The 19,388-nt window shown below is 41.0% G+C and overlaps 1 protein-coding gene across 3 annotated transcripts in view; it reads right to left on the bottom strand.

The window, feature by feature from the left end:
• Positions 1-19,388, bottom strand: part of TEDC1 (tubulin epsilon and delta complex 1) — a 67,808-nt gene that overhangs the window by 34,684 nt on the left and 13,736 nt on the right. The window contains exons 4-5 of one of the 3 annotated variants that reach the window (XM_082287667.1): positions 14,156-14,326; positions 8,519-8,617 (exon numbers count right to left, since the gene is read on the bottom strand). The exons of 1 other annotated variant lie outside the window; for it this stretch is intronic. In XM_082287667.1, the coding sequence (XP_082143793.1) occupies positions 8,519-8,617; positions 14,156-14,326 (270 nt within the window). The remainder of the gene's footprint in view (positions 1-8,518; positions 8,618-14,155; positions 14,327-19,388) is intronic. One more of the 3 variants, XM_082287668.1, reaches the window with a different exon arrangement.

Here is a 19,388-nt window from a genome sequence, read left to right as displayed (position 1 = left end):
AATAACTCCTACAGCAAGCTATGTTTTATGTGATAAATGTCAGGAAATGAACTGAAAACCATTTGCCTACAGCATTTCGGAAGGAAGATGACATGGCAGCCTACCCTCTCCTGCTGTAAAGTGAATCATTAAAAAAGGCAGGAATAACATTCTTTGTTCCTGCCATGTAGCACAGGGTGGGCAGCACATACTGTCACTGACAGCTCCTTTGCTTTCTTAGCACTTATTCTTGCCTTGTGAGGAAATGTGAGGAAGAAAAATTATATCTGAATTGCCCAGTTTTTTGGATTTCTGTTTTAAATTGTTTTCTCAGTAGCCACCCTCCTAGTCTACAGGAAATACATAACAACCACCAAATCACCCTTTTGTAAGACAGTACCCACTGCTGTTCCAGTAAGCATCAGCCAAAAGGAACAAAATACACCAGAGCTTTTTCCAATTCTAACAACCTTCAACATATCAAGCTTCAAACCAACAGAGCCTTCTCCCAGAAAAGAAATTAGTAGTAAGTATTCTGAATTTTAAAGGTGATCAAGGCAGTCCCACTAAAAAGACCACAACACTTAAATGGATTGTGTTGAGCATCCTCACACACATGTAAATGTGGATTTCCAACAGAGTTTGTCCTCCCTGGAGGCTCTGAAACTCTACCTATCCCAGCACAGCAATTTTGCCGTGCCCAGCACCACAGCACCACTCTGCTCCTGACATTACACCAGCAAAACACCAAACTAGAGACAGCTAGAGAGAAAGAATAAACCTTTCAACCAACACAACCCACAGAGGTTTAAAGCCAGTTTTTGCTCTGTAATTCAGCTTAGCAATGCCAGGGCACCAAGGAGAAAGCAGCAGCCCAGGAGTCTCCCACAGAGTCAGAAAGTCAGCTCAGGAGAGGGTTGCCAAAACAGTCCTGACCCTGCTCATCATAAAGCAGCATCAAGGGTATATTTCATTTTAGCCTGCAGGTTAAACCCATCCTTACAACCTCCACTCCTCCTTTCAACAACCATCATCACAATTTGAGTACTCTGGATCATTCAGCTCCCTCAAGCTTTCTTGTGTAAGCCTCCAGGCCTCGTGCATTTAGGTGCTGGAGCCCCATATATAATGCAATACATCATCAGATCTGCTCTCCTCTGCAATATTAATGCCAGCTCCCATGTTATTTCTCACCAACCTGACTACCATGCATGCAAAATGTCTAAAGTAACTGTGGTTGGAAGAGCAACACAAAACATTAAGTCATTTAACGGGGGGAAAAAAGCATTGCCTTTCACTGGCAGTGTTGCTCAGAGCACATGGCAGTAAGCATGCTTTACACCTCTAATGCACAACCCAGCAGGAAAAATGCTAAAGTTGGAAACTGTAGCACTCAAAGTTAAAAAGTGCCAGAATTCAAGCTGCCTGAACAACACTAGTTTGACCCTCCCACATGTATAAGGTCTAGAATTACGCAACCAAAATGTTTCCCTTCATCATCTGTCTCACCAAGGGCACAGACTGGCTGGTGTTCACTCCACATGCCATTCCTTTTCCTTTCAAATGGCGCATTATTCTTTTTGTTTTTCAGAGGGAAGCCATAGCCTTATTTGTCACACATCATTCAAAACCCATTCTAAAGGCAGAATTTTTATCTTGAAGATAAACAAGTTATCTTCCCTAATGACCCATGTGAGACGAGATAATAGCATTGCTGTCGTGCAGCAAATGGGAAATGAAAACAAGGAGGTGTAAGTAAAATGCTTCCATTGCTTTTGGATGCCTTAACTGAGACTTCCAAGACATGATTTTCAGGAAATTTAAATGTTACTGTAAAGCACTTCATGGATACATCTACCCAGCATAGCTCAACAACTTGCAGGGATGGTTCAGGTAGTTGTCACTGAGATCCTGAGCCAGCCTTGACCTTCCTGTCTACATTCAGCCCCTTGTGCCTCAGTGTGTTTCTTTTCACATGTACAATACGAATTCTTTCACATCAGAGCTACCTTGCTTCCACAATGCCCTCATTCAGGCTCCTTTTCCATGGGTCTCTCCCAGCTCCTGACCTCACTGAACAAGAGCCAGAGCAAAAAGGTTCTTCACTATCCATCCCATCCCCTTCGAGAGTCCTGCTTCAGCTCCCAGTCTGCAGCTCCTAACACAGTCCACATTCCCTGTGTTCTGCAATGAATATTGGAATAGTTCAGTAAAATCAAGTTAAAGACAGGAAGAGAGGAAAATACTTTAAAAGGGCAAAGCATTTGCTATTTTTATTCCAAGTACTGTGGCGAGCATAATTATGCAAATTCAAAAAACTTGTCATAATTGACCTTTTCAAAACATGTGTGTCCATAGGCCTAACATACAGTTCTTTGGTGAACCTTGAAATTTATTAAAGGTCAGCAGCTCTAGAACCTAATTTAATTTCATCATTAAAGAACTTATTCAACATGCAGCCATCACCAATCATCAAGGAAAAACAAATTTGCTTCAAAACAGGTAAAAATTTTGATGCATTGGACTAGCAAAACCTGGACCTGTAAAAAGTTGTACAAGAAAATAAAAAAAAAAGACATTCTTGCTACAGAACCTATCAGTTTAGTTGTTGTTCTGAAAATTTAACAATGCCAAAATCCAAAGATTCTGGTCATCTGAAGCCCTGGAAGCAGCTCTGGTAAACGGTCAGGAGCCACTACTGATTCAAACTAAGTTAATTCTGGCAGTGTATAGAGTAAGATTAAAATCTCATTGTGTTTAGATTCTCCAGGGCTTGGCTGTCTCTTCTGTGCTACTGCTCCAAGAACTGTCACAGACCTTCATGCTCCTTTGGGGAAGATTGCTCTCCACCTTTACCATCTCATTTGCAGCGACAAGATCTCTCTCCACTTCGAAAACTGGTTCTTTCTGTGAAGAGCTCACACAGACCCTGGCACAACTCCTGGTAAAATGAAACTCCATGAAGATTTCTGTGACATCAGGACTGGCCAAGGAAGGATTTTGGACAGTACAAGCACAAAAAGAAAACCAAAACAGGGAAACCCCATGTTTTCACAAACACTCACAAGCCCCAGTGCAGTTACTCTTATGCTGTATTATTTTTTATGCAGGATCCACTTGAGAAATTTCAAGTACTTTTTTTCTTCCAGGAAAGTAAAACACGATGACAAATAGGCAAAGCTGTCCTTAATTAGAACAGCAGTTACAACACATAATACTGATCCTGTTCCATGACAGAAATGACAGAACTATGGCTTTTACCAAGGGAATGAAACAATAAACATATAAAAACCTGAGGGCCAGATCAAACAGAATTAGTTGCCAGAGCACCACAGACATGAATCTATGACAATTCATACCAATGAAGGCAGTTTGTCCTTGAAGCTCAAGGTCAGTTTTTCACTAAATACCAAATCTTTTTTCTGGAATTTACATGCAGTACAAGCCTTCATTTCCTGGCTTAAATCTTCTACCCAGCAGCATCACGGACTATAGGATGCATGTAATTCTTTTCCATTGGTATCTACACTCCAAAAAATGTGTTGCTTCAACTGCTTCTTGTACAACAGATGGAAGGACATCATAAAATATCAGATGGCTCCCTAACAGGCTCTTTGAAATTCAAATAAGGTTACACATCCTTCACCTCACCATACAAGACCACAACAGGGTTGATTACAGAAATACTAGCACGGGTCTGTGTCAAATCAATAATGTGACACGGTGTCAAGCTTATCAGAGGGGTTTAACTATTTATTTTCATTTAGCACCTGCCTGCAGCGCCTGTCACCACCAGGAACATTCCAGGAAGTCCCAACCAACCAACACAAGGACACCAAATATAGCCTGGGACACAGCAACTGGGACTATCTTGCCATAGTTATTCCATTTTCATCCAAAAGGGTGAACAACCTGGGATCCACTTCTGCAGATTATGCAATAGCACAGTAATTATTCAGCAGCCAGACAAATAACCTGTATTAGCTGACAGACCTCACTTTTGCAGCTCTGCCCTCACACACATTCCAGGAGGTGGTGGTCCCTCGGACGCACTGAAATCACTGGTTTCTCTTTACAGATAAAAACTTCAGCAGATCAGGGGCACTTGTATGCAAGTGCACAAGCCCAGGACACCAACTGAAGACTCAACTTTCATGAAAAGTAACTGGTAAATGCACATTCAGCATTTCTGAAAATTCCAATTCTATCAGCTCTTAATGCTTCCAATCAGAATGCACTTGTTCTGGAAAGAACAGCAGCTCTTTAGTGCTTTGCATGAATTCAAGCCATGGGCTATTACTCACAGAGAATAAACCTGTTGTGTCACCCATCTGTAACAGCCATCTGGGACAGATGTTTTAAAAGGAAACTGCCACAAGATTTAGGGTTCACTATGAACTTACCTTACATCTTGATCAGTTACCCCCTGAAGGACACAGTAAGAAATTATGGACCCCACCTGACTGAAGGAAGCAATACAGATTCTTTACATTGGTGTCCTTCCCTGATATATCAGTAGTCCAGAAAGCAGATCAGTGCTATGCCTGTACCATCCTATCCCATCCTACTCAATCCCTGCTGCTTGGAGAGCTAAAGCTCACTTCAATTTTTTATGGGCATAGAATTGACCATATATTATGTATGCAAAGTCAGACAGCCCATTTGTTTGCTCTTATTTACTTGCTACAAAGAACCATAGTTTCTTAAGCCAAATAAATCACCTTTAAAACATGTTAATGATCAACAAACATAAACATTCTTCATAAATTTCTGAAACAAAATTATTAACTATTCACATCCAACTTCTATAAATTTCATTGCATGTCCACCTGGCAGACAGCTGCATTATTTATTTGCTGTCACACTCAGTAAATTGATTTACTGGCATTTAAAGGTGTCATCTTTACTCATTACAATTTCAATGATCACTCCAGCACTGCCAGCATTGCACCAATGACCTGAGTTTCAACTTTTAATCTCTACTACGATTGAATTCCACATACAAAACAGTATATGAAGAGACAGAGGAAACGGAAGGACTTGGGTGCTTTGATTTAAAGTTCACTGATCTCTGTACAGTAACAATTTGATGAGAAAGTTAATTTAATGACTCAAGTGCAACATACACTTTTTTGAGCCCAAGGTAAACTTCAGACCTGGCAACACTGCTGTGCAGAATTAAGATAAACGGACTTGATAGACAAGAGGAATGAGGCCGCATGCTTGGAAAGGATTACTGCCCTGGAAAGCTTGGGGCAAATGTTGCTTACCCTGAGCCACATCATCTGCATGCTCTCCCAAGTATGCTGCCCAGATATATCAGCTACAGTGCCAGAGACCAGAATTCCATTCCTGCTCTGGAGATATTTCAGGCAGGCAAATAGCAGCAGCCCCCCATCTCACCCCACCTGGCAAGGGGAACCATTTAAAAACAAGCAGTACCCATCAGCTTGGAAAATGCATCAAAACACAAGATATTCAAGATGCTCTAGACTGTGTTCTAGGACACTAAGTGATAAGTACAAGAGGTTTTCCAGAAAAGACACAATGACCCTCCCCAAAGCTCCCTGTGGCTGTCCCCAGTTTGTGTGCTCTAGCACGGCCTCAGGCAAACAGCTCCAGAACCATCCCCACTGACTGAGGCACTTCCAGTGCTTCCACTGGAAACTGAACTCCAGCTGAAATAACACCACCTCCCCTTCACTGACACCCCCAGGCAGCATAGGAACTAAACAGAGCAGTGACCTGCAACTCACAGCCACACACATAGATATAACCACAGCCAAACCGCAGGGAAAGTTGGAGTTTTGATCATGCCTCACTAGAGAAAAATATAATTAAAACCATTAGCTTTGGAAAACTTCCAGCCCTATGAATCTGACAAAGACATTTATGATGATAGAAGAATAATAATGTCCAGTAAAATCTCTGTACATAAAAGCACTAGAAGTGTTTTATAGTCAAAAATCCAAGGAAAGAACATTTAAAATAAGTTAATGTGCATCTCCTACAGAAAAGGAGCAGCGTGACTTTCACATTTCATAAAGTAAAGCTTGACTTCACAGCTATCTGTATCCTATCACACTTTTCCTGTCAGACTAAACATCTCTTGTTTTGATGCAAGTAGAGCAACTTATCTCACAGGGTATTTTTAATGAAAATGAACTCAAGGCTTAAACAAGAAGAATCCAAGTCCCTTCTGTGATAGCAAATTTCTGACGCTTCGATCCACTTTGCATTGCTATGCTTTGAAGGATGCCCAAGATGAGAAAGAATTCATAACACCATCCACCAAGAGGGGGGCATTACAGTAAAGCATATTGACATGCTTGCTCTTTTTATTGATCCATGCAGCAGGTTCTTACTGGAGGTAACATTAAGAGAAATGTCTCGTTTACTTGAAAAGAAAAAAATAATTTCACAGTTTTTGGATAAAACATTTGGCAGAGTGCTGCCATCTGCACCAATATTTGAAAACCGAGCTATTCAAATATGCATGATTTACTTAATCTTAGCAAGATATTTGAAAATTAGAGGCTTTTTATTACACTTTCCAAAGCTTTTTATTACACTTTGCATATTGAGTATTAGATCCATCTGGGAAAGTGACACTCAAAACAACAATGCCTTTTCAAGTTAATACCACCTTGTTGTATCAGGCTCTTCCTACATACTGAGCATATGAGTTCCAGAAGCTACTTTTGAGAAATAAGGGTAAGGGGAGACAAAATCTACAAAGAATGTTCAAATGGTGACCCTAAAAATTAGAAGGCTCTCAAAAATGTGTATATTCAAGTGTTGTGATGATTTCCTGCCAATTTCTCCTGTTTATTTTAGAATCAGGCACAAGAGAGCAGCTTAGAACTCCTTTCCTGAATAGGTTTGAGAGTTTTAAGAGGTTAAGAATTTCACAGCTGATTATACTGACAAACAATTCCAATTTTGGATCAGTGCAAGCAGTAAGCGACATAAGAAAGGAATTTCCAACACACATGCGCTGAAGCCTGTTTGGGATTGCACCTGTCAGAGCCCAGAAACTGGAGACAAACTGTGGCCATTCATACTTTATTTAAAGAAACATCTTCTGTCACCCTGCCTCTCAGTCATCACCCTGGTTTTGTTTCATGTATTTGCTGTTTAAGCCTGGGAAAGAGGGAATGAAGACTTCATTGATTTTAACTAAACAACACAGCTGCCCATTAAACCTTCTTGACTACAGCACTCTACTGAACCCCAATGCTTACAATACAGAAAAATTCCTTCCATTTTATCCTGAGCCTCCCCTGAACAGAACACCTGGAGCAGGCATACAGGAAAGGGAGCAGAATGCAAGAAAAAACTCCTGGACTGATTCATTAACAAAGTCATCAAAACCAGATACCAAGAGTATCATTAAGCTTTATTGTAACAGATCAGTGACATACTCAGGGTAAGGCTTTGGGATAAAGGTAGTTGCAAAGTCCTTCTGCACAGCCTAGAAGTTTCTAATAGCAGCCTGCCAGACCTTTACAGACATTTGCTAAGATCTGGAAGACTACAGACTTCAGAGCAATGTGTTGCTGTGTTCTGAGCTGTTGAGCAAACCACAGGAGGGGGATTGCAAAGCACAAGTGAAAAAGAAATCTCAAGCTGACTTAAAGCCATTTGCTCCAGAAAAACAGTAAGTTTTCCCAGAAAATGTTCTAAGATGACTCTTACCAAGAGGCTGGATGTGACCCGTTCATCCAAGAAATGCTCAGCAATGAAAGATTTACATGCACTTTACTTTAGGGGCTTTGAACATAAAACTTTCCTCCCACCTTCAAATCTACTTTCCTGAATTTCTTTGTGCGCAGTATTTACAATGCCCACTTTCATTCTTAAGCAAGCAGCAGGAAGAGTATCTTCTTTGAGCAAACAGGTCTGGACAGACTGGAGAAATTTGCCAAATATTGATTTTGTTAGGGATGAGCTTGAAATTTCCATCTCATTTCAGCTTCACACAAAATGAACTTTTAGAAACTGATTTTTTAAAACAAATGTATTATACTGTATTAAAAGAAGTGAATTAAACTACTTCAAATAATGAACTACCTATGATAATTGAGTAATTGAGAGGAGCAGGAATTTATACTTCAGGGTAAAACAGTACACTGGGAAAAATGATGTTGTCCTAAGAGGTTCTGTCTTGCTCGGGCAAGGCCACAGGCAGACATTGTGCCTGACTGGCCCAGATGTGGTTACTGGCAGGAGACAACAGCAAGTCAGCCAACTTATCTAGAGTGTTTTAGTCTACAAGCCTTTTCTCCAGTGGCACTTTCAGACAGGGTTCTTCCCACTCCTTGTCTGTCAGGTTTTATAAACTTAGCTTAATACCTTTGGGTTTATGTTCTATCAAACCAGACTTGGTGAATACAAATAAGTGAAGAAACTGAAAATTCAATATATAAGCCCTTATTTCTGCTGGAAACTAAGTTTAAAAAATGTTATAAGGAATGCAGTCTCCACAGTGTTTGTGTAAAGCATACTGAGCATCCAAGAATTACAGGAGAAGCATTACCTGCTTGTAGCTCTCTGGCTGTCTAATGAGATCTGTTTCTGTGACAGAAAAATGCCCCAGGATCTGGTCCATGTGGGAGCCACTTGTGAATAAATGGATCTGGAACAGATTAATTAAAAAGATATTTGTCAGTGCAAGGACCAGATCATTAACACCATTAACTATCATCCAACAGCTGCGTGGATTGGAATGTGATGTGACCAGTGGTTACAAACCATTGCCAATGGACATGTACAAGTGTAACTACTATCACGAATACAGCAGCTCTTTTTAAAGCAGCCAGAATGGGAAGGATGAACATGCACCACAATCATCTCACAAAATGGTCCATCTGGTAGTGTTGCCAGAACGACACGCAGCAATTGCAACCACTGCTGCCACAGTACTGTGCTGAAGGTTTCTCTTTTCATCCTGTCTTAAAAGCCTTTTTCCTTACAGTACACATGGTCTTGTGCATGGCATGAAAGGAGAAACCATTTACACCGACAGCAGCAGTCTTAAAAGAGCTAAAGTGTACTCTCAGAATAATTCCTATTTCTTTCTTTAAAGCAGAAAATGCTACCTAGTTACAGTAAGGTTCTCTTTTGCTGCTCTATACTGTTGGCTTTTGCTTACCAAGACCTTGTCCCAGCTGCACTGGTAATAGTATGATCAATTACTGGATGAAGAAGCCTCCCAAGTTAGTCAAGGGAACAATAAAAAGCAATTCCTCCTATTCAGAGCTGATCCCTTTGTTACTGTAATAACTGCAGCTGCCAAACAAGATAGCAGTGCACATTTGTCAGACAATCACTCATATTTCATTAATATTTCTGCCAGAAGACAGAGAATGTTTCCTGCTTTTCTTCCTTTATTCTAATACGAACTTTTTATCACACACTTGGGTATTGACAACTATTTTAAAGTTGACAGGCACTGGGTAATTATCAACCCTTCCGTGAAACTTCAGAATATTTTAGCGTTCCTTTCCCAAAACTCACTGCTGGTGACAACCATCTGTCACATGTGCAGAGCTATGCGAGTTTAAAAATAAAAGAGCACCTCCCCACACAATGTTCTTCCTTTCCACTTGCCACTCCTCTCCCTGCTGCATTCTTGCGTAACTCTGGCCACCAAACCTTTGGGCCCTCAGCATCAGCCCCTTTTCCAAAGCAGGTGGCAGCAGCATCCCTGACCAAAGCCCAGAACAAATACACTAAAGCTGTAACAACAGAGGAATGAGGTGTTCCCCCGAGACCAGACTAGATGGACACTGGAATAATCCAGTATTTGTATTTTTGCTATCTCTTACAGATAACCAGGACACACTGCAAATAAAACAAGGTTTAAAGAGGGAAAGAGCACCAAGTTAGAAGTAGCAGGTGAGAGGCAGAACATGCATAGCTGTTGCTACTTGGCACTGGAATACCCCCAGGTGGAGGCAGGTCTGATCTAACCTTACACTAAGTTTGCAAGAGAGCACAGGCACAGACCCCCACACTCAGCACCACTTCTGGGGAGTTCCCAGCACCAATTCCTAAATGCCCCTGAGCTCAGACAAGCTGCTCTCCCTGCACGGCACCTAATTCACCTATGAGAAGATGAAAAGGGGGCTTGCTCATTGGTCACACATATTTGCATGAGAGGGAAAAAATTCTACTGCACTAAAGAATGTGATTCTGAGATTTAATGGCAAATTCACCTTAGGAAAAAAGCAAAGATTTTCAAACCAAATAGACAAAAAATATATAAATAAACAAGGTAGCAATTTCCAGAGCAACATGGTAGATTTTTTTATGTCTAGATACAGATGCACCTAACAATTGCAGTTTAGCTCACTCATAAATTACTGACAATGAGGTAATTACCCAGCACCAGTCCCTGCCCTCTATTATTCAGAGATCAAGACTTTGTCCTTGTCCCTTTACTCATACTACATCAGATACATAGATACAACCCATCCAATCCACTGCACCCATCTTATTTTATATTGCTTATCCTAGAGGGGGCACAAGAAACCACTCCATTCATAAGTGGTAATTGCCAGTGCTGCTCTGCATTCTTACTGAAAATACAACTCTTGCTTTTAGTTTCCAACCATTAAAACCATTATTGTTGCTTTACCATGATCTGATAATTCCAATTATGTTAACTCTTCTTCAATCATCAAGAATTCCATTTAATATCATTTTTTTCTTACTAACCCACACACAGAGCCCATAATCAGATATTCACCTGCTTAAAAAAAAAGTCATCTCTGAACCTGATCTAACCCTCCACTACTTCAGGATGGAAGATAGCTGGAAATAGCCCCAGGAAATCCATCAGTTTTGCACAAACTCATCTGTTCCACTATTTTTCGTAACATGCTGATTGTGGCACAGTGCATTTAACAGAGCCCCCCAAAAATGAAGGTTTTAAACTACACAGGTTCCTACCTGTTTCGCTGAAACTATGCAAGGCTTCTCACTCATATTTTTAAGGCAAAGTGATAACTTGAAGAGTAAATAAAAACAACTGCTTTCTCCTATGAATTCAAGAGAGATCAAAACCAGGCAGACAGATATTCTTCTGGCATTTGAAAGAAATAGGAAGAAAGAGAAAAGAAAGAACCAAGAGACATGTCTTAACACAGTAGTATTCTCCATGTTCCCAGATATTTGAAGGCATATCAGGTAAATATGTACCACTGAGAATTTCAAGGGAATTATAATGGTATTACTACATTATACTTTCAAAGCGAGCCAACCTGTCCATGTTAAGAAGCCATTATAATGTTATTCAACAGCTCATAGCCTCAGGCTGCAAAATTCCTCAGAAACAAAGAGGTTAAGATTTCCCTCAAGAAGTCTTCCTCCTACAGCAGGACACGTGTGCTTCTCTAAGCTTCAACGTGCCTTCTGGGAGCTGAAGTCACTGAAAAGCAGCTCACCAGAACAGCTAGCAAAGAGGAGCAGCCAGGGAGGCCACCTAACGAGCGATTCCCAGCACAGAACCAGCTGTAGCTCCAGGGAGGCTTCCCTCTCTTGGGTACTGCAGAACTTCATCCCATCAGCCTTAGGTGGCTGCAGGCAGCAGAGAGTAGACGGAGGACTGACCCGGCAATATCCATACTGAAAAATACAGACTGGAAGAGCAGTCATCTTCTGAGTAAGAATGTATTTTCCAACTGTGTTGTGTTCTTCTCAGAAAGGCCCAAAGAGAGAAAATGGTATTTTAGAGCCCGTGTGAGTCACAGAATGAAATCTGTGGAAGTGTCGTCACTAGTTGACAAAAATTACTGATCAGCAGTAAATAAAATTGTTCCACAGTTGAGACACATAACCTGGTAAGTTATTATTTTACAGAGCAAGTAAAACCCCTAATTATCATTTTGAAGAGAAAGCCCTCTGTAAATCTGTCAGCATAATTAAAAAACTTAACACCCATTAGCCTTTTGCATACTGTGTTTGTGGTTTATTAGAGAAAAGCAGCAGCACATATAGAGGTCATACTGGGTCAGTTCAGTCTTCTAACACATAAAATAGTTTAAAAGTTTTAAAATTAATGCAGTAGTAAAAACAATTTCTCTAGAAAGAGTCAGGAAATATCAATTATTGTTTATACAGCTGTTAAATTGTGTTATATTTTGTGTTACCATAAATGCTAACATTAATGTGGCACTGTACTGAAGTCCTTCCAAAGTCACTTCTACCTTTCTAGTGTCCTGCTTTTAATTCAGACTAAAATATAAACCAGAGCACTGCACTTTATTACAGCTCTGAACAGAACTCCCACAGCTGCACATATAATACCAGTGTGGGTTCACATATGGAGTTGGAGTAGGGCTCGGTTCCATCCTCCTTTGTGTGCCCCCATAGAAGCAGCCCAGACTGTGAGAATCATCACCAGCATCACTGTTGCCTTCAGTTTAGCCCAGCAATGACTGCTGGAGAAGGCAGTAACGGCAGCTTTGGGAAACTGGATGAACAGGAACATTCTCCCTCCTGCTTATTCCTCCAGAGTCTGGAAATTGTGGTCCAGGGACCTGCAGCATAACTAACCTGTCTCTTGTAGTTGTCTGACTGTCCTAACTTCAGCGAACATTCTGCCTTAGATAGCCACAAAGGGGAAAAAAAAGTCCAAGTTTATTTCAAAGTACAACTTCCACAGGAGGGTCATCATCTTTCATGGCCCCTGTCAACAAGTTTAGCATGTTGCCCGATCAGCACATTTCTTCACTACTTCAGTGCCTCACCTGGACCATTGAGAATATCTCTGTCTGTACTTGAGCTCCCAGGTCTGACCTGCTCTCAAGTCTTCCTTGGACTCACTAACTGTAAGCTGAGGCACTGGAGCTGCCTAATGATTTGTTACTGTCAAGTCTCACATAACTCAGAGCACTGATGATGAGTTATGGAGGCATTTGCCTCACCTACTAGAAAAACCAGCATACCCTAAATAGAGGTAGTTTATCAGGAGGAGAAGATGCCAATCATTTCACTTGAGATTCACCTCTCCCAATCTCATCATGGTCTGTAATCACAGTCCAAAAAGCCAGGGACTGTATGGGCACTTAGAGGGAATTGCTACCTTTGTTCCCAGATCAGGGGAAGCACATCAGCAGTGATCAATGAGAAGCAAAAGGTTATTTTAGATGCTGCACACCCAGCACCTGATCCTTCCTCCCTACGGCTGTCAATCAGACATCCTCCCTAGCAATCAGTTCACAGAACGAACAAAAGGTAACCTCATTATAGTTTTTAGCACTGCTCTGTCAGACACAGGATTAAAACCAAGAAGGCATCTTCATTCAAAGGTGAAGATGATTCTGACAACTTTCTGATGTGTACTTTGAGAAGAAATTTCCCCAAACCACTTTTAGTCTCAAAAAAAGGTTTTCTGTGAAGATTTGGAGTATAGTAATAGCTGGCTCCATTTAAGTTATCCGAAGAGATATAAATGGAGAAAGGAGACCTAGGTAAAACCATACTTAATAACTCATAGGACTATCTTTAGAACTACATTTTCTAGGTTGTCTCTGGAGTCACCATCACTGTCAACTTTGGGACTGAAGGCTGGTTCCATCCTAAAAAGACAGAATGCTTCCATATGTAACTGTGATTAGACAGGCATCTAGACATTCATAAATGGGAAAAGAACTGGAATCTAAGCAGCATAGAGACCATAACTGATTCCTGATTTATAAGCAGGTAGATTTTGGGTTTTGCTAAGATGTCCCCTAGTACTTTGGAAAGAGATCTTGCATTTTATTTTGCTATTACTTTCAATATTTATGCTTAACATTTTGAATCCACGTTTCCAGTGAACTTATGGTTCTGCATCGCTACTTGTCTGGGCAACCAGAATGCTGTGTCTTGTTTCTACCAGGCATTTTCTGAGAAAAACAGCAGCAGCCTATGGTTGCAGAAGTGACTAATGTGCCAACCTGCAAAAGAGACTTTTATACAATTACAACCTTACGAACACTGTACATGCTACATTTTCTCAGGGTTCTGCCACACTGGGGAAAGATGGACGTGCTTATATTCAGAGTAATTCACTCTTATCTACAGAAAATGCAGAACTAGCAAACAACAATAATTTGTACATTTAGCTCTAGCTGACAAGGCTTTTAAATAATAAACTATGTCATAGTGAGTTAGAAGAATCATTTACCTTGTGCAAAAGTTTGCACTGCTCTTGGTGCTGAGCGTGCAAACTGTGCCACTGGAACCTCAGTCTCCCGTTTAACCACTGAAGGTATCGAACATCCACTACGCCTTCCAGCCCACCTTCACGTCCTGCTTCAGTTCTACCCTCCTGCCTATTAGGCAGATCATCTTCACACTGAAAGCAGAAAAGAATACCAAACTGGTTTTAATTAAAACTTCATTTAAATTTTTCAACATTTTCGAGTCATTCAGTAGCGAACATACAAGATATATATAGGCCAAAGAGGAAGAAAATCGCCCTAAAATGAAGTCAATTCCAGCAGTACAGAGAAATTAGAACACAGGACTGGGAATAGCCTAAACAAGTAGAGAAGTGTGGAATAAATATCAGCTTCTCAGCTGTGACGTGGTGAGCTGTCTCCTCTCCCATCTTTCATTTTCCGTACCCAGGAAGACACAGTGTTCCTGAGACAGCAAGCATGTTCTTTTCCCAGATGAGAAAAATCATATTTTGACTAGATGCTAATATGTCAAAGAACATAAAAAACAGATTTAGCTCCTGCAGTGTCTTCCTGAGACCCTATTTTGTAAATCAATAACTTATATAGGGACAAAATTGTGGGCCTGTGCTTACCCAGCTATTTTCTTTTCTCCATCCAGCATTTCCTGTCTGGCAGGATAGAGGAAAAGAAAAAAATCATGCAGCTGGCAATGGCCAGGAGTCCACAGAGGCACTTCCAGCTACAGTTGTAGCATCTGTCTTGCTTGTTTTGCCTTTTTCTAGAGCAATTTGGAAGGAAGAAGAGAGAAGCAAGGAGTTCCCATTTGTTCATCTTGTCCCACTTGCCTTCTGCTGCAAATAAAAAACCAACAACAACCAACACCTTCATCTTCTGCCCAGAATTTCTGCAGCACGTTTCTGTTGTATCTCTTTCCCGAGGAACACAGGGAATTCCACCTCCCCCAGCCCCTTGCACAAAGAGATCATTCACATGTACAAACAGATCTCTTCGTTTTCAGCTAAGACACCTGCAGGTTGTAAATTAAAAGGGGAAGAAGACATGGGTAGTTTTACTTCTGATGCCAGTAACACCATTTAAAGTAAAGCTTTCCATTTCATGCAGTCTATAGAAATTACATACAACAAACACAACCCATCATTCCAAACGTTTTTACTACAACATGTCGTAAGAAGTAGAAATAACACAGAACTGCAAAGACCTGGTTATTCAGAATGCCATTCTGAAAGGAAGTGTCTCCCAGTTCTTAGACTCTCAAGACATTTCTTTAAAGTGGAAATTTTAAAAGCCTACTTGAAACATGACTGTTTTCAAGAAAACACTTAGGCAGATATTTGGACCCATAGACCTTGACAGTATTTAAACATATGTGCTTCCCTGCTTCACAGATTTCCATGTTCAATGACATCTTAAAAAGATCCAGTTGGCAGGCAAAGCTTGAATGTAGTTCCAATTTGGATCCTAAACTAACAATGCAAACTGTAAAATGAAGAGACTTAATCTTGCCTTAAATGCAGATTTCAACAGAAGTGTGTCTACAACCATGATCAAATAACCCCCTAACACTTGTTTTAACCTAAATATCTCCAGCTGACAAGGGCCTCTATTACAATGAGTGCTCTTATTATTTATAAGCACAAAAATGCTGTTCTGGTCACATACCAGAATGTATCAATATTACAGGTTTGTTCCCTTTGCTCTGTGGCTCAGATAAACACATGCTATAAATCACAGAGGTGCAGGGCTGGTAAAGGGCTTCTCCTTTCAAAGGCACAGATTCATCTTTAACAACAACAAAAAAAAAAAAAAGGAAAAAAGAGTTTGTGCTAACTCCAACGTCCCTCTTTTTCCTCTGCTTTTCATCCCCAGGCTCCTAAACCAAGGCACTGTGTCCTAGGACACTGCAGTCCTAGATAAGCATCTCCACAGTTCAGACTGTTTTGCCCCAAACAGGATGGTTTCTGGACCAGGAAACCATACAATGTGATTACCAAGCTGTCCATTAGCATGATTAGCCAAGCAGCTGGATATTAGTCACTACAGCAGAGAAAACCCATGTGTAAAGAACATTAAAACACCTCACATCAGCAGCCAGAAAGCCACATGGCCAAAGACAGACTTGGGAATCCCAGATTAAAATCTGCATTGTCCATAATTTACAGTTCTACTCCAACTTCCCTGGTTAGAGGTTTCAGAACGCCACAAATACTGCTCTCCTGGGGATTTATTTCAGGAAGGAATGGCATTAGACTCGATTGCTTTGGCAGTACAGTGACAAACACCATGCAGAGCTAATTTTATTGTAGCAACCTGCCTTATTAATATTAAAATAAGGAACTCAGCCAATGCATTTTTAAGAGGATCCCTCCATTATTTATTTCACAAACTGCACAAAAAAATTACTTTTGCTATGAAATACTTAGCCTGGCATAAAGTAAACAAGGTAAAAAAAAAAAGGTCTTGCATATTATACTGTGACCTCAATTTCCAGTCCCATCTTTACAATCTAAGACTATTTACTGCTCTCCCAGTGGGTGAAAAATCACTATAATACCAGCCCAAGCTACAGGCTTTGCTTCAAATATCACTGTGAATTTATCTAATCTATGCAGCAATCCAGGTACACACCTACATTCACTCTGAAGAGAGCGTATTTTTTAGCCCAGTTCATAAAGAGAGCAGCCAAGGCAACTACCCAGAGACCTCAACGGCCTTCCCACACTTGGAATGCTCCATGCCAGTTTTGGAAGAGATCATTCCATAGCCACTTACCAGAGGAGCATTTTGCTTGTGAGCTGTTTGCTGCAATTACTGTTTCTCTTTGATTCCATTTCAGAGGAGGGATGTGCTTGGATCAGCTACAGGAATAGTGCCCCAGCCTTGCAGCACAAAAGCCACACGAACAAGTATCAATGCCCTCATCACCATGTTGAGTTTCTTCCCATTACTGGTGATGATGCTTTTTCTTGGTCTTAAAATCAAGTGTCAAACACGGTTAGAAGGGAAAAAGGGATTTTACCTTGGTATTTATTTTAAGGAGCCTTAGGTGCACATGTCCAGGTCGAATGCACCTCCATGCACACCCACAAAAGATCTGGTCTAACATTATAGGTCTTAGTAATTAGCATATCCATCAAAAATCCCCCAATGAGAGGCTTGAATGAGCCCCCCCTCCCCAAGGAGCCTTCCCCTGGATGATTCTATCTTGGTTTACAAAATGTGTTCTGGAGAGGACCTTGGGGTCTGGGGCACACTGATTCCTAACTATGAAGCTTCTAAGATGTTTAGTCTCTTAGCTTAACAAACAAGTCCAAGAATGTAGGGAAAAAGCACTAAGAATACAGAAGTTGCAAAAAGGTATAACAGGGGTATAAAAGAAAAGGCAAAAAAAATCATCACGGCATCAGTGATACCTGAGACGGTCTTGTCAAACTGGGTGATGTGGATCTGCCAGAGCACTCCTGATCGGTGTAACTTAAGAAGACTGATTAAGTAGAAGATAGAATGAAGCCCCTCAATGCCACCATAACTCACCCCAAAGGAGCTTTCTATCATAAAAGCTGCTGCTAGAACATTTCAGTATCCACTTATTGGCAAGACTAAGAAAAGAAAGCACAAACCTGATCAAAGTGACAAGCATATATTTACACGCGCTCTCTCCAAGCCAATTTCTGAACTATCATCCTGCCCACACTTCAGCAGAACCAGCTCTCCTGGGGTAAAAGATCCTGGAAAAATAAACAGCTCAGCCCCGTAACAACTACACATTCCAGGACACCACCCATCACAGTCCCACCTAAGGTAGCTCACAAACTGCAAAACCTACCCCAGGCTCATAAACACATCTCAGGCCTCATAAACACACCTTAGTCAGACCTAAATACAATTAGTCCCAAAAGCATGTATTTAACAATTTTTGCAAGGCAGCCTAGAATTCAGTCTTTAACACACAAGTTTTGCCCTAAACATTCCATCCCATGCTATTTCAAGTCAAATTATAAAAACAGGTGCCAGATCATTCCCAAAAGTGTGAATGGACTTGTGGTTAGACAATGCAGCAAGTGCATTAAAAAAACCCAACACTGCCAATGTCCTCCTGTCAGAATTGTTCTGAGCAGACAAGTCAGAGTCACGAAATACAGTGAACTGAAAAAAGCCATCAGATATGGAAGTAGTCAGAGGAAAAGAATAAGGGGTGGGAGAAAGGAGGGTGTGAAAAAAGACATGGTGCTATATCAATTTTCTGTCACATTCCATACATCTGAGGAAACAACTTGTATGCGACATGCTCAGAGAGAAATTAAAGATTAAGAAGTTTCAACTTCAACAGCAGAAATGAAGCTGTTCTTTTTGGTTTGAAATACAAAGCAATCCCGTATGATCAGAAATCAGAGAGCAGGTGTACCAACAGTGGATGGAGATAAATTAAAGAAATACTTCATCATATAAATACTTTATCAAAGAACAACACGGGCATCAGTGTGTTTGCAGACATGAGAAGGAAGCATTTTTTTCTATGACTTGCTCTATTTGAGGATTTTAGTGACTTGGTATGGAGTTAATCTTGCTCTGTTCATACACCTTGAATTACACAAACTCCAAAAACTGATTTAATGCAAAACTCCTTGCAGATCTGGCGATACGCCATAAGCAGGACTGCAGAGGAAACCCTCTGCTGTGCAACTTCATCTAGATTTTCTATACTATTCCAACTGATACAGGAATCTTTAAGGCTTATAAATTCTTACCTTAATAAATTTGCTGTGCCCTATACAGGCAATGGGAAAAAAAAAGGCTGTGCTGCCTGCACTTCTGGAAAACAAGGCGATGGCAGGGCTGGCTCCCCCAGAGATGCTCTTTTCTGACTATGAGCTGCCACCTGTCGGTCCAGGACAGACCCCAGCCACCTCCAATGCATCCCCAGCAAGCTGTGGCTTTTCCCAGGCATCTTCCAAATCCCCCAAGCACCAGCTCTCTGCTTCCACACCTGGAGAGCCAGCAAACAATTTGCTGTTCACACTACCCATGGAGAAACAAGTCTGCTGGAAAATGGATAAGACGTTTAACCCATGGATAGATGCACTAGGTCAGCTCCCTGACACTAATCCTTGAGCAGAGCAATACAAAGCAACTGCCAGCTGAAACCTCCAATGGCCACTCCCAGCCCACTCCTCACCTGCACTGGAGTTACTCTGGGTCTAGACAGAGAATATTTAC

The sequence above is a fragment of the Coloeus monedula genome (genome assembly GCF_965178545.1).
Source record: "Coloeus monedula genome assembly, chromosome: 9".
Classification (NCBI taxonomy): Eukaryota; Metazoa; Chordata; class Aves; order Passeriformes; family Corvidae; genus Coloeus; species Coloeus monedula.
The sequence above is the reverse complement of the archived record's forward strand: the minus strand, read 5'-3'. Positions and strand labels throughout refer to the sequence as shown.